The following is a 12,610-nucleotide window of genomic DNA, read 5'->3' on the forward strand; positions in this document are numbered from 1 at the left end:
GTTTCAAAAGGGAATTGGATATGCAGCAATAGAGAAAAATTTGCAGGAGTCTGGGGAAATTGCAGTGGTATGGGATGAGCTGAGTTGCATTTACAGAGAGCTGGCATGGACACAATGGGGAGATGCCTCCTTCTGTGCTATAATCATTCCTTAATTCTGGACTGGCTGTATTAATATACAGCATAAAAGTCACTTGATTGGGTGGCTTTGAGCTAAGAGTTCACTCAGTGAGTATTGCACAAAGCTATGGATGGCTTCAACAAGACAATGCTGACAATCAGAGTGGTGCAGAAATAATCACCCACAGTGCAGCAGTGAATGGATCAAACATATTGTCTCCTCGTAGTCAGGTGAGCCATTTGTTTATTTAATTCTGAAAAGTGGTGTCTCAAGCATAGGAAGTGATGGATTTGCAAAGGGAAGAAAGTTGTGTTTAGTTGCTGGACATTGTTAGATTTGGGGTCAAAGTGACTGTCAGAAAATTTGATGCAGAGTGCATATGATGAAGCTACTATAAACTTAATTGAAGCTGAGTGTATAAATTATTGTGGAGAAGGAGAAGCAATGATGGAAGTCTGAGAATGACATTGGTTGGATGACATGCCAGCAGCTCGTCATATCTGAATGCCAACAATCAATTATAAACAAAAAATGAACTAAAGTAGATGAGAAAGGAAGCCACATTAGGTGAATTGCAATGTAGATCATGGGGAATGAGCTACCTGCCAGGGGAGCAGAGTGGTGCAGCAAAAGTGTGCTGCGCCCATAATCTAGAGGTCAATGGATCCTCATGTTATAGGTTTTGTAAATCATGCACTGCTCTCCACAACAAACAGAGAATAGCTGAGAAAAGCCAAGCAAATGATGAAGTAATGGGAACAGCTGTGATGCCAATTGCTGTCCTCTGCTTCTGAAGTAAACACAGTCCTCGATGCATAAGAGTAAAAATGCTGGCCAAGTGCATTTTTCACAACCTGGATCCACCATTGCACACAAGCTCAGCCTTGTTTTTTGAAAAGGATTTGCATCGGTTTACAAAATGGCTCATGAAGTTGTAAAGAGGAGGGCAGAAGTTGTCTTGTGTCATGGAGGCAGAGATGATGGACTAGGTAGGAAATGAATACTTTATATTTGTCTTCCCCGAGGGAAAAGATTCTGACAAAGACATAGTGAAACAGGAGGTACTTCAGATGTTGGTTGTGGTAAAAATGGTAAAGAGGAGGTATTTGAAAGGCTGGCTTTATTTGAAGTTGATAAGTCTTTAGAACCAGATGTAATGCATCTGTGGTTGCTAAGGGATATATGATGTGGAGGACTTACCATAACCATCCAATTGTCCTTACCTACATGCGTGGTACCAAAGGATTGCATTTATGTGCATAGTTTGTGGAAGTTGGGGTTGTTCTACTTGGAGAAGAAGAAGTTGAGATGAGATTTGATAAAAAATGTTCAAAAACATGGTACATCTAGAAAGTGGAGATAGAGTGAGAAACTGTTCCCATTGGCAGAAAGGTCAAGAACCGGAGGACATTGAATTAACATGATTGGCAAAGCAACCTATGGTCATCAGAAAAAAAGCTTTTTACAAAGCGAATTGTTAGGATCTGAAATGCGCTACCTAAGAGTGTCGTAGATGCAGATACAATTGAGGAGTTCAAGAGCAAATTGGATTTCCAGCTGAAGTAAAAGATTTGCAGGAGACTGGGGAAATTGCAATGTTGTAGGACTAGTTGAATTGCTCTTGCACAGAGCTGGCACACATGCAATGAGCAGATTGGGCTCCTTTTGTGCTATAATCATTCCACGATTCTGGATTGGCTGTATGAATTTACAACGTAAAAGTTGATGAGCTAAGAGTTCGCTCAGTGAGTACTCCACAAAGCAGAGCAAAACAAGAGAATGCTGACAATCAGAGTGGCGCGGAAATAATCACCCATAGCACAGCAGTGAACGGATTGAAAGTATTTTCTCCCAGTAGTCAGGTGAGCTTTTTCCACTATTTGTTTAGTTTGGAATGTAGGGTATTGAGCAAAGGAAATGTTCTAATTGCAAAGGGGTGTGTTTACTTTGCAGGGCATTGTTAGATTTGGGGTGAAAGTGACTGTTAGAAAATTTGATGAGGAGTCAATATGATGAAGTTATTACAAACTTATTTGAAGTTGAGTGTATAAATTGTTGTGGAGAAGGAGAAACAATGAGGGAAGACTGAGAGTGTCATTGGTTGGGTGACATGCCATCAGCTCCTCATATGTGAATACCCGCAATTAATTTTAAACAAAAGATGATCTAAAGTATAGGCAAAAAAGGAAGCCACACTAGGTGAATTGCAATGTAGATCTTGTGAAATGAGTTAGCTATCAGTGGAGCAGAGTGACACAGTGGCAATGTGCCAGCCAGATAAACCAGAGTTCAATGGCAGACTGTTCCCCACTATTATCAGTTTTGTAAATGATTCAACTTGCTTTCCACAACAAACATGGAAAAGCTGAGTGAAGCTAAAGAAAAGGTGAAGTCATTGGATAAGTACTATTTGAAAAAAAATTCGCAAGACTCTGGGGGAATTGCTGTAGAATTTGGTGGGGTATCTTGGTCCAACAATGGAGGAGGTTCTATCCTTTAAACAAAAAAAAGTGTGGTTCATGAGAGGGAATCGGGGACACCGAGGCCCAGATCTGAAGCTTAGAGGTGTTAGGTAGGTTTGCAGGTTGATAATTGGTGACTTATAAGTTTTTTTCCCCTCTAAACTGGGGCAGTAGTCTAACTTGGTACTGGGGGAATATAAGTGTAATTATAATTTATAGCGTAACTAATCACACACCATAAGATATTGACAGATAATTGTTGAGTGACATTCTAAACTTGAAACATAATTAGCTGAATACAAACAAAATCAAGATGGCAGAGTAGGTGGTATGTTGATGCAGCTGTGGCATTTGGGACGTTGTTGATACCTGCGTGATGCATGGCAACCACATCTGCAGTAAGTGTCTGCAACTTAAGGAGGTTTGGCTCAGAGTTCATGAGCTGGAGTCCGGGCTTTGGACACTGCAGTGCATCAGGGAGGAGGAAATAATCTGGATAGCAGATCCTCATCCCTTAGGCTGAGCACTTCAGATTTGGTTCACAGTCAGGAAAAGGAGGGTGTGATTGTAAGAGAGACAGGCATGGGGATCCAAAAGGTAGCAATGCAGGAGCCTCAGCACTTGACATTGTTCAACAGGTTTAATTATTTTACAACTTGTGTGGACAAGAGAAGGAAACGCAGGGAGGATGAGCAAACCGACCACGGCACTAATGTGCAGGGGGCTATTCAAGTAGGGGTAGAAAAAAGGAATGTAGTTTTAGTAGGGGACAGTATAGTTAGGGGGATGGACACTGTTCTCTTCAGCCAATAGTGTGAATCCCAAAAGCTGTGTTGCCTGCCCAGTGCCACGGTTAAGGACATCTCCTTAGGGCTAGAGACGAACTTGGAGTGGGAGGGGAAGGATTCAGTTGTCATGGTCCACATGGGCACCAACAACACAGTTATAACTAAGAAAGAGGTTCTGCTGAGGGATGATGAACAGATAGGAGCTGAATTAAAAAGCAGAACTACAAAGGTAATAATTTCTGGATTACCACCTGAGCCAAGAACAAATTGGCATGGGGTAAATAAGATCAGAGAGTTGAATGTTGAATAGCTAAAAGATTTGTGTGGGAGAAATGGCTTTCGATTCATAGGACACTGGCACCAGTATTGGGGAAAGTGGGAGCTGTACCATTGGGTCAGCTTTCTGAACGGCATTTTGACCAGTATACTGGTGAATCTGATACTAGGGCTGTAGTGAGGGCTTTAAACTAAATAGCGGGGGGAGGGGAGGTGGAGCAGGGCAGGAGGGTTCATGTGAAGGGAGATTTGGAAAGTTAAAAAGACAGGCAGTAGAGCAGGGTAGAGATGCAGGACATGATAACTAGTGTGTGACAGGAGTGATATAACATACAATAAGACTAGCACAGAGTAGGGAAAAAATGGTAAAAAGACAGAATTAAAACCTCCTTATCTGAATGCACACAGCATTCATAACAAGCTGGATGCATTGATAGTACAACAAGAATAAAATGAGTACGATATGATAGAGAGGTTACAGGGTGACCATGGCTGGGACTTGAATATTCAAGGGTATTTGACATTTTGGAAGGACAGGAAGAAAAGAAAAGCAGGTGGGGTAGCTCTGTTAATTAAGGAATAAATTCAGTACAGTGGTGAGAAATGATCTTGGTTCGAAGGATCAAAATGTAGAATCAATATAGGTGGAGATATGAAATAGCAAAGGAAAAAAGTCACTGGGTGGGAGTAGTTTATAGGACCCAAACAGTAACAGAACATGACAGAATATACATCAAGAAATAATGGGGGATTGCAAGAAAGGTATTGCATTAATAGTGGGTGGGTTAATCTTTACATCTATTAGTCAAATGAAATTGGCAAAGATAACTTGGTGGATGAGTTCATAGAGTGTATTCAAGACAGTTTCCTTCAACAATATATTCTGGAACCTGCCAGGGACCAGGCTATCCTGAACTTGGTAATGTGTAATGAGACAGAATTAATTAAATACCTCATTGTAAAGGATCCTCTAGGCAACAGTGATCATAACATGATGGAATTTCATAGTCAAGTTGAGAGTGTGAAATGTGCATGCATAACTAGTCTCTTAAACTTAAATAAAGGTATGAAGACAGATTTGGCTTGAGTGGACTAGATAAATTGTTTCAAAAATAATACAGTAGATAAACAGTAGCAGACATTTAAAGAGAGTTTTCATAACTCTCAACAAAGATATATTCCATTAAGGGAGAAAGATTCTAAGGATGCACCATCTGTGGCTAACTAAGGAAGTTAAGGGTGGTATCAAATTGAAAGAAAAATTGTACTGTGCTGTGAAAGTTAGTGATAGGGCAGAAGATTTTAGAAACCAGTAAAGGATAACTGAAAAAAAGGAGAAAGAAGTATGAGAGAAAACTAGCAAAAAATATAAAACAGACAAGAAAGGCTTCTACCAGTATATAAAAAGGAAATGAGTAGCAGCAGCTTGAGCTGTATGTGTGGAAGTTGAGCAGAAGCTGGTGTCATTGTGGAGCATCCAGCAGGTTGATAGTTACATGGATGGCTAGACAGCACGTTTATAGATGTGGGGTTTTTATTCTTTCATGGGACATGGGCTCCGCTGGCTAGGTCAGCATTTTAATTGCCCATCCCTAATTGCCCTTGAGAAGGTAGTGGTGAGATGCCTTTTTGAGCCGCTGTAGTCCATGTGGTTTATGTGCAACCACAGTGCTGCTGGGGAGAGAATCGCAGGATTTTGACCCAGCGACAGTGAAGGAATGGTGATATAGCTCCAAGTCAGGATAGTGTGTGGCTTGGAGGGGAAACTGTAGATGGTACTGTTCCCATGGTGTTAGAGGCCACGGGTATGGAAGGTGCTGTCGAAGGAGCCTTGGTGACTTGTAGATGGTACACACTGCTGCCACTGTACGTTGGAGATGAAGGGAATGGATGTTGAAGGTGGTGGTTGGGGTACCAATCAAGCGGGCTGCTTTGTTCTGGATGGTGTCAAGCTTCTTGAGTGTTCCAGACAAGTGGAGAGCATTCCATCACACTCCTGACTTCTGCTTTGTAGATGGTGGACAGTCTTTGGGGAGTCAGGAGGTGAGTTATTAGCTCAGAACTCCCAGCATCTGACCTACTTGTGTAGCCACAGTATTTATATGGCTGGTCAAGTTCAGTTTCTGGTCAATGTTAACCCCCAGGATGTTGATAGCAATGGTAATGCCATTGAATGTCAAGGGTTGATGGTTAGATTCTCCATTGTTGGAGATGGTCATTGCCTGGCACTTGTGTGGTGTAACTGTTACTTGCCACTTATCAGTTCAAGCCTGAATGTTGTCCAGGTCTTGCTGCATATAGGCACTGACTGCTTTGGTACCTGAGGAATCATGAACATTGTGCTGTCATGAGCGAACATCCCCACTTCTGACCTTATGACAGAGGGAAGGTCATTGATGAAGCATCTGAAGATGGTTGGGCCTAGGACACTACCCTGGGGAACTCCTGCAGTGATGTCCTGGGACTGAGATGATTGACCTCCAACAACTACAGCCATCTTCCTTTGTGCTAGGTATGACTCCAGTGGAGAGCTTTCCCCCTGATTCCCATTGACTACAGTTTTGCTAGGGCCTCTAGGTGCCACATTCACTCAAATGTTGCCTTGATGTCAAGGGCAGTCATTCTCACCTCACCTCTGGAGTTCAGCAAATTTGTTCATGTTTGGACCAAGGCTATAATGAGGTCAGAAGCTGAGCGGCCCTGACGGAACCCAAACTGAGTGTTAGTGAGCAGATTATAGCTGAGTAGTTGCTATTTGATAGCACTGCTGATGACCCTTTCCATCAATTTGCTGATGATCAAGAGTAGACTGATGGGGTGATAATTGTACAGGTTGGATTTGTTCTGTTTTTTGTGGACAGAACATATCTGGGCAGTTTTGCACATTGCCGAGTAGATGCCAGTGTTGTAGCTGTACTGGAACAGCTTGGTTAGGGGCGCAGCTTAAGCTGCGGGATCACTCAACAGCTGAAGAGTACATGGAGAGATGGAAGGGGTGACCACCAGACAGTCAAAAAGGAACAGGAAGGTAGATCAAGAGTCCCTTGAATCCCACTGTCCAATCAGTATTTGGTTCTGTATACCGATAAAGGTGATGGCTCATCTGGGGAATGCAGCCAGAGCAATGTCCATGGTGCCATAGATGGCTCAGCTGAACAAGAGGGTAAACAGAAATCTGGAAGAGCAATAGGGATAGCTAATTCGATAGTTAGGGTAATAGGTAGGCATTTCTGTGGCCACAGACGTGAATCCATATTGGTGTGTGCCTCTTTAGTGCCAGGGTTAAGGATGTCACTGAGTGGCTGCAGAGCACCATGAGGGGGGAGGGTGAACAGCCAGCAGTCGTAGTCCACATCAGTACCAATGACATAGGTAAAAGAGGGATGTGGTCCTGCAGTCAGAATTTAGGGAGCTGGGTAGGAAATTAGCAAGCAAGACCTCAACAGTAGTAATCTCTAGATTAGTCCCAATTCCACATGTGGGTACAGAAATAGGAGGATAAGACAGATGAATGTATGGCTGGAAAGATGGTGGGGGGTGGGGGTGCTTTATATTCTTGGGACATTGTTCAAGGGGAGATGGGACCTATACAGACCAGATGGGTTGCACCTGAACAGAGCCAGGTCAGAGTTCCTTGCGGGGTGTTTTGCTAGGGCTGTTGGGGAGGGTTTAAAGTAACTTGGCAGTGGTATGGGAACCAGGAGAAGATATTAAAGAGGAATACAAAGGGGCACAGAACATTGGGAGAGATAGATAGCACTAGAGTCAGGAATAGTAAGTTAATAGGTGGGGTCAGAGTAAAGGAGAAAGTAATAGGGTCTAAATCAGGGTTACTGTGAATGTATGTGAATGCACGGAGTGTCATAAATAAGATTGGTGAATACAGGTGCGGGTTGCCATGTTCAAAGAATCACAGAATCACACAGTGCAGAAGAGGCTCTTCGGCCCATCGAGTCTGCACCGACAAATGAGAAACACTTGACCTACCTACCTAATCCCATTTACCAGCACTTGGCCCATAGCCTTGAATGTTATGACGTGCCAAGTGCTCATTCAGGTACTTTTTAAAGGATGTGAGGCAATCCGCCTCCACCACCCTCACAGGCAGTGCATTCCAGACCGTCACCACCCTCAGGGTAAAAAAGTTTTTCCTCACACCCCCCCTAAACCTCCTGCCCTCACCTTGAACTTATGTTGAAATATGATGTTGTGGCTATAACAGAGACCTGCCTCAAAGAGGGGCAGTACTGGGTGTTAAATATCCCTGGATACAAGGTGTTCAGGAAAGATAGGAAATAGTCGTTTGGTAGTACAGAACTTGAGTATTGCTGAAAAAAGACACATGTCTAAGCTTTTCGTCTTGCACTCATCAGGACACTTTGCAAGTCTACCAATATAAGGGGGAAAACAACAGTTTATATTATATGTGAAGGGTATGCTGATCAATTGGTTGGCAAGTGGCATTGCCATGGAGAATGCACCACTGATGATGACTGACAGTTAACTGTCAAGCATTGTTTGAAATTTAAACCAGGCAGCTTGACCCTGATTGGTCAAGACATTGCCCTGAGAATAAGTCAGCGAATGGCTGTCACTTATTTTGTTTAGCTGAAACAGGTGCAATGTGTGTACATGTTCTTTCTGTCTGCAAAGAACAGGGTTCTGTGTCTCTGTTCATGGCCACCAGTGGTGGAGCAATTAAAATCTGGGATGCTCAAGAGGTCAGTATTAGAGGAGTGCAGATATTGAGGGTTGTGGGGCTGGAGGAGATTACGTATCGCACATGTGATCCTCTGGTGTCTAGGTTTGGTTGAAGACCCGTTGTGTTAAAGTGGAGTACCATGTAACTTTAAGAGAATGCAAATAGACTAACCATGCAACAGTACTAACCAATCACTGTATAACTGCAGGTCTGGAGCTGGAGGTGGTTGTGGGAGCACACAAGGATTTAGTGCTGTCTTCTATGGCACCAAACAATAAAAGTTTGTTCTTATGTCAGCCTCTCTCCATTATTGATAGCGAGCATCAGCTAACAAGTGTATATGAAGGTGTGCAATTCGAGTTTACTTGACTAGTGAACTCATAGACTCAAGACATAAAACCAGTGGAGCTCTCAGCAGTGGCTACTATTGTTTTGTTTATGTAGTAGTTTGTGGATAAAATGTCATACTTAACGCAATGCCATGACCACTTTGAGAGATATCCACATATGGATGCAGGCAATCTTGCAGTGATTCGTTAAAAAAAATGTTCAGTGTGAATTGAGGAGCACCCTTATGTCATAATTTTTGATCATAGGAGTACTTTGCATAAATTAGTTTTAAAACTTGTTGTCTTTCTGCATTCCGTATTGTATAATCAATTTATTCCAATGAACTATGATGAGGAAAGCAATTTGAATAAGTGGTAGCTGCAACGTATTTTTTTAGAACACAACTTCAAGCCCACTGTCGACAACAGCCTGGGTCGGACAAAGGGGTGATTGACAGGAGAGCCCTAAGGAAGGCGGTTAATTTCATACGAGGGCTCGGAGATCATGGTAGAGAGAGAAGCGCGCATTCAAAAATAAATACGCTTTATTTTCATTCATTAAGAAGAACGACCTTGAGAGAGCGGATAAAAGGAAAGAGAAAGTGAGAAGAACTGGCTGTGGGTAATTATTGCCAGTATTTTGGAGTAGGGTTTGGGCAGTGACTGATGTGCGGCGAGTGTGCATAGTTCACTGCTTATTCACTGCGCTAATTTTGCAGACAGTTGTGCGTATTTGTACCAGAAAGAGAGAGAAGAGCCTGTCAAATGTGACCCTCACTTTTGGTAACTGTTAGTTGTGGCCGTACGATAACGTGCATTTTCGTGCAGGAATACTTCAACACAGTTGAAAAAGTGATTTATTGTAAACTTCATCGTTTGGTTCTAATTGCATTTTAGTAAAATGCATTTGACTGTGACCTAGATCGATGTTGGATCTGGACGAAATAAAAAGAGTTACAGTAAGAGGAGATTGGATCCATGGATACGGCGAGGATCGCGACAGCTGCTAGACCGCCGGCAGGGTATGTTGACATTTCGAAAACTTCATTGTGCAATACCTGGGCTTCGCTGCGAAATATTTGAGGTCGGCTAAATAAATAATGCAACTGCGCACTCAGAGAATTAAGGCAGCGGCCGGGGGGGGGGGGGGGGCGGGGAAGGGGTCGAATAAATCGTGTAAACAATTAATATGATGGCCATGCGAATGGTTGGTTAACCTATGTTAAGGTTACCGGAGCGCTCTTGGTTCTTGTCAAGTTGTGCTGCGCTTTGCCTGTTTCCCTGGAAACGCCGCCGCCCCCCCCACCCCCGGCGGGGCGGAACGCGGGCCTCCCGGAGGCGGCGGCGGCGGAGGCGGCGGAACCCGGGCCCCCTCGAGAGCGGCGGCGGTCCCGACACCTGTCAGCAATCCGGGTCTGCACACAGGACAGGACAGGACGCTGTTGTGCAGGAAGAAGGCGGGGAATCTCTGAACTGTTGAATGCTTTTCAAGTACATTAAAAAAACGAGCCTATTTACTTTAACTAAAAGCTCGTATCAAAAATGTGGCCTTTTTATTGACACAACACCGTCAAAACCTCAAGAGTTCGATTTAAAATATGTTGGATGTGTTTAAAATCTTAAATCGACTTCAACGACCTCGAACAGTGGCGGACCCAATCTAATGGATTAGGATACAATACTCAAAAGTTCACTTGTACTTTATCGATCTATTATCATGCTGATACCGTCATGGATTGACTCCATGTCCTGTCACGTGATCACGGGCACACACAAGGACACTGATGTGTGCAGGGAGAGACATGACATGTCAAGGTCTTTGAACATTGAGATTCGCAAACTGCTAAAGTGCTTAAATTCGTTCTGAATTTTTGAAGCGTTGCCCTGTTTCAACATTCCCAGCCGCTCTTAGTGAAATTCACCTAGTTTGAACTTGCCCCTTAATACCAAAAGACACAAACAATTTCTTGTTTCGTTTTCTTTTTATTTTGGGAAATGTTATGTATTTTTGAATGATATACAGTGTTAGTGTGTTTATATTCTAAGTTTTGCACAAAAAGGAAGCATTTGTATCCGTTATTTAATTTGTTTATTTTCGAGGGCAAAAGCAAACTTTTAAACAATGAGGCAGTTGTATAATTTGTACACATCAATCGTTGAAGAAAGTTTATTTTCTTTTAGTTGTGCCTTTCGAACAGTGCAGACTTTCATAACATGTATCAGAGGGTTTTAACCCTTCTATTACAGTAGGTTCAGGGAATTCCTGTATTCCAGCACAATTAGTATCTTATCAGCTCATACAGTGACACACCAGAAACTGCTTCCTGTTTAAAACAACTACTGTTCACCTTGTTGCCTCTTTTCTATAATTTTCTCTTCCACATATGCAGCGAGTGCCAGAAACCTGTTGGATTGTAGACTGGTAAATTGGCTGCCAACACACCTATGTTCACAAACAAATACATTTCAACAAGAATTATTTGCTGGCAGTGCAGAATAACAGCCCTGACTGGTTTTTCCTCTCAATAACCTTTGCCCCAGTTGAGACTAGGTAATTAGGTACTGATTAAGTTTAAATTTAACACAAGCTACCTGGGCTGTTTGTAGTTTGGTGTTACGCTTAGTCACTGGATTGTCAGGACAACTTGAAGCATTGACTTTGAGTAATGTATAGATCATTACTCATTTTTCACTTGAAAACTTTTCTGGCTGTTGTGGAGCAGGGAGTAATTAAGTAAAGTCAGAAAATTTTCATGGCATTGCACAATCGTAACAGAACTTTGAAATGTCGGACAAGTGATTGTTGCTTAAAATCTTTAAACATTTTAAAACATCAATTTTTTTGGAAACTCCCATAAAAGTAAGGTACTCAGACAAGTGAGCCTGATGTCACTCAGCCTAAGAAGGTATCTGAAGAAATAAGAAATTTACAAATGGATATGGACAAGTTAGGTGAATGAGCCAAAATTTGGCAGATGGAGTTTAGTGTGGATAAGTGTGAGGTTATCCATTTTGGTCGGAAGAATAAAAAGGCGACTTATTATTTAAATGGAGAGAAACTTCAGAATGCTTCAGTGCAGAGAGATCTGGGTGTCCTCATGCATGAATCGCCGAAAGCTAGGATGCAGGTACAGCAGGTAATAAGGAAGGCAAATGGAATTTTGGCATTTATTGCTAAAGGGATAGGGTATAAAAATAGGGAAGTGTTGTTGCAACTGTACAAGGCATTGGTGAGACCGCACCTGGAGTACTGTGCACAGTTTTGGTCCCCTTACTTGAGGAAGGATGTAGTTGCACTAGAGGCGGTTCAGAGGAGGTTCACTAGATTGATTCCAGAGATGCGGGGCTTGTCTTATGAGGAGAGAGTGAGCAGTTTAGGCCTATACTTTGCTAGAGTTTAGAAGGATGAGAGGAGATCTAATTGAGGTATATAAGATGCTAAAGAGGATAGACAAAGTAGACGTGGAGCAGATGTTTCCCCTTGTGGGGCATTCTAGAACAAGAGGCCATAATTTTAGGTTAAGGGCTGGTAGATTTAAATCAGAGATGAAGAATTACTTTTCTCAAAGGGTCGTGAACTTGTGGAATTCATTACCTCAGAGTGCAGTGGATGCCGGGACGCTGAATAAATTTAAGGAGGAGATAGAAAGATTTTTAATTGGTAATGGTTTGAAAGGTTATGGGGAGAGGGTGGGAAATTGGAGTTGAGACCAAAATGCGATCAACCATGATCGTAATGAATGGCAGGGCAGGCTCAAGGAGCTGAATTGCCTACTCCTGCTCCTAGTTCTTATGTTCTTATGTATCTGTGGCTGACCTGAATTTATAACTGATTGTAAGGAAATTATGTTCATTACGACTTTTGATATCTTGTTCCACATGTTAGTCATTCTTTATAGAAAGTAAAACTTATAGACATCCAATCTCACCATC

The 12,610-nt window shown here is 42.5% G+C and overlaps 1 protein-coding gene across 4 annotated transcripts in view; it reads left to right on the forward strand.

Annotated features, from left to right (window-relative positions):
* The first annotated feature begins 257 nt into the window (after positions 1–257).
* Positions 258–12,610, forward strand: part of cobl (cordon-bleu WH2 repeat protein) — a 536,382-nt gene continuing 524,029 nt past the window's right edge. For 2 of the 4 annotated variants that reach the window (XM_078538619.1, XM_078538620.1), the window contains exons 1-2: positions 258–350; positions 9,600–9,699. In XM_078538619.1, coding sequence (XP_078394745.1) covers positions 9,656–9,699 — 44 coding nt within the window. In that variant the 5' untranslated portion in view covers positions 258–350; positions 9,600–9,655. Of the gene's footprint in view, positions 351–9,327; positions 9,700–12,610 lie in introns of those variants that run through there. The other 2 variants (XM_078538621.1, XM_078538622.1) reach the window with 2 other exon arrangements.

Source organism: Cetorhinus maximus, chromosome 3 (genome assembly GCF_964194155.1).
Source record: "Cetorhinus maximus chromosome 3, sCetMax3.hap1.1, whole genome shotgun sequence".
NCBI lineage: Eukaryota > Metazoa > Chordata > Chondrichthyes > Lamniformes > Cetorhinidae > Cetorhinus > Cetorhinus maximus.